The sequence below is a fragment of the Lolium rigidum genome, chromosome 2 (assembly GCF_022539505.1).
Source record: "Lolium rigidum isolate FL_2022 chromosome 2, APGP_CSIRO_Lrig_0.1, whole genome shotgun sequence".
Lineage (NCBI taxonomy): Eukaryota > Viridiplantae > Streptophyta > Magnoliopsida > Poales > Poaceae > Lolium > Lolium rigidum.
This window is the reverse complement of record NC_061509.1, coordinates 214,525,925-214,528,863: the sequence shown is the minus strand read 5'-3', so window position 1 is coordinate 214,528,863 and position 2,939 is coordinate 214,525,925. Positions and strand designations below refer to the sequence as shown.

At 59.7% G+C, this 2,939-nt stretch overlaps 1 protein-coding gene across 1 annotated transcript; it reads left to right on the top strand.

Annotated features, from left to right (window-relative positions):
* The first annotated feature begins 324 nt into the window (after positions 1-324).
* Positions 325-2,548, top strand: LOC124692922 (pentatricopeptide repeat-containing protein At1g31920). The gene has a single exon (XM_047226363.1). It carries the CDS (start codon positions 637-639, stop codon positions 2,473-2,475), a length of 1,839 nt encoding a protein of 612 aa, XP_047082319.1. The 5' UTR covers positions 325-636; the 3' UTR covers positions 2,476-2,548.
* Positions 2,549-2,939: the final 391 nt, after the last annotated feature.

Genomic DNA, 2,939 nt, shown 5'->3' with positions numbered 1-2,939 from the left:
TCAAGCACTTTTTTGTAATTGACTCAGACTTAAGAAAATCTCAGTTGACTGAGACGTAGCAAAACCGTTATACTTAACCCTAAAATAATCTAAATATCCCCTCCGATCAATGTTAGTTGTCCTAGATTCAGACAAAGAATTTACGAGAACTAATATGAAACGGAGGATACACAAACAACAGTGATTAGACCTTCAGAGTATGGCCCGGGGTGCCATCCTGGCATAGTGGCATCCTCCTGTCGCTGGTTGCTCATGAACCTTATCCTCACCCAAAAAGATCAATTCCGTCTCACCATCGACTCTGCCCAGCAGCCATTTGTCCGCTCCAACCCCTGGATGACACTCCACAACCCATGAAAATCCCAGCACCGCTTCCTAGCCACGAAATCCTTCCAAGCTAGTCCCCACCCCGGAGCAGTTCCATGTCCACGCCGAGTGAAGAACGACGAAGCTGAGTGAGCCGTGAGCTAGATAGCAGGATTACAATTTACTCAGTCCGGGGATAGGGACATTGGATCTTCACTCCTTGCGGTTACTAGTTCTTGTGGCTGTGGACTCTCGATCTCCATGTAGCCACTCGTTGCAGTCGCGAGAATGGTGGTCTCATTCTCATAGCCCGTGTTGCCCTGCACGCCCATGGTGGGAGGTCTAGTGCTCCCCCACTCTCAGCACCAGGTCGCCACGCCAAGAACCACCGCCGCGCCGGCGCCGTCGACGCAGGCGCTGGAGCAGGCGCCATGCTGCACCACGGTCTCGGCGCGTGGTGGCCTGGACGAGGTCCGGAAGGCGCACGCGCGGCACGTCAAGCTCGGCCTCGACCGCTCCCCGCGGCACGCGCGGCCGCTCCTCGCGGCGTGCGCGCTCGGGGACTGGCCGGGCAGCATGCAGTACGCGGCGGCCATCTTCGCCACGCTCGACGACCCGGAGGCGTTCGACTACAACACCCTGATGCGCGGCCACGTCGTCGGTGCCCGCGACCCCGCGGCCGCGCTGCGGCTGTACGTCGACATGCTGCACAACGGCGTCGATCCCGACGGCTACACGTTCCCGTTCGTCCTCAAGGCGTGCGCGCAGCTCGCCGCCTCGCGACAAGGGAGGCAGCTGCAGGGACACGCCACGAAGCTCGGCTTCTCCCGGCACAACGAGCACGTGCAGAACAGCCTCATCAGCTTCTACGGCAAGTGCGGCGAGGCGGAGCTGGCGCGCCGGGCGTTCGAGCAGATGGAGGCCGGGGAGAGGACGGCGGCGTCCTGGAGCGCGCTGCTCGCCGCGTACACGAGGGCCGGGCTGTGGGCTGAGTGCCTCGAGGCGTTCGGCGCGATGGCGCGCGACGGGTGGAGGCCCGACGAAAGCTCCATGGTGAGCGCGCTCTCGGCGTGCGCCCACCTGGGCGCCTACGACGTCGGCCGGAGCGTCCACTGCGCGCTGCTGAGGAACACGGCGAGGCTCAACACGTTCATGGAGACGTCCATGGTGGACATGTACGCCAAGTGCGGCTGCATCGAGAAGGCGACGGCGGTGTTCGACGGGATGGGCGGCGGGAAGAACGTCTGGACGTACAGCGCCATGGTGTCCGGTTTGGCGCTGCACGGGGACGGGCGGAAGGCGCTGCAGGTGTTCGACGCGATGGTCAGTGAGGGACACAGGCCCGACGAGGCCGTGTACGTCGGCGTGCTGAACGCTTGCAGCCGCTCCGGGCTGCTCGACGAAGGGCTCCGGTGCTTCGACCGGATGCGGCTGGAGCACATTGTGGCTCCCAACGCGCAGCACTACGGCTGCATGGTGGACCTCTTGGCCCGCGCCGGGAGGCTGGAAGAGGCGCGCGCACTCATCGGGAACATGCCCACGGGTCCGACAGACTCGGCATGGCGGAGCCTGCTCAACGCCTGCCGGATCCACGGTGACATTGAGCACGCCGAACGCGCGCTGAGGGAGCTGGCGCGCCTCGGCGGCGCAGCTAACGCCGGCGACTACATAATCGTCGCGGACATGCACGCCAGCGCCAAGAACTGGGACGCGGCGGCGGCGCTCCGGGTGCAGGCGGTGGACAGGGGCCTAGCGCAGGCGCAGGGCTTGAGCGCCGTGGAGGTGCACGGCAGGATGCACCGGTTCGTGTCTCAGGACCGGTCGCATCCTCGGACGGCCGACATCTACGAGATGCTCCACCAGATGGAGTGGCAGCTCCGGTTCGAGGGGTACAAGCCCGACACGACGGATGTGGCGCTGGACGTCAACGACGAGGAGAAGCTGCGCGCCGTCGCCGCGCACAGCCAGAAGCTGGCAATGGCGTTCGGCCTGCTCAGCACGCCGGAAGGGACTCCGGTGAGGGTCGTCACCAACCTCCGGATGAGCAAAGAGTGTCACGCGTACAGCGCGCTGATATCGGAGATCTTCGGGAGGGAGGTCGTCGTCAGAGACCGGAACCGTTTCCACCGGTTCAGGCGTGGTGCCTGCAGCTGCGGGAACTACTGGTAGTGCCAGGCATTAAGCCATTAACTGTGAATTGTATGATGTTATGGATGTTGTAAATATCACAGGCATTTCCTAATTGAATTTTCATTGAAATGTATGATTAGTTCTTTTTCTAAAAGGGGAGAAAACCCCGGCCTCTGAAATGTATGATTAGCTCTTTTGTTGTGAACTAGTATAAATGCCCGTGCGTTGCCACGGGTCTTAAATTTTATTTCTTAATGCATATGTATAGAATAACATCAAGTCTTCTGAGCAACATCTTCAATCGAGAAAGGAATATGTCATTCATGGGTACTATTCTGGTTCCTCCAGCAAGTAGTCATCAGTTGATTCCTCAATTGCTCTGATATTTGCCATACGATATGTAGTGCTTTCGCCACACACCAGGTTAACCTCCTTGCACTTGATGAAAACATGTGCTCCTTCCTCCTCACTTCTATATTTATATTGCCAAAAAGACATTTGTT

Excerpts from the sequence above, each read along its gene's own strand:
- LOC124692922 (XM_047226363.1), top strand. The coding sequence starts at position 637 with ATGGTGGGAGGTCTAGTGCTCCCCCACTCTCAGCACCAGGTCGCCACG.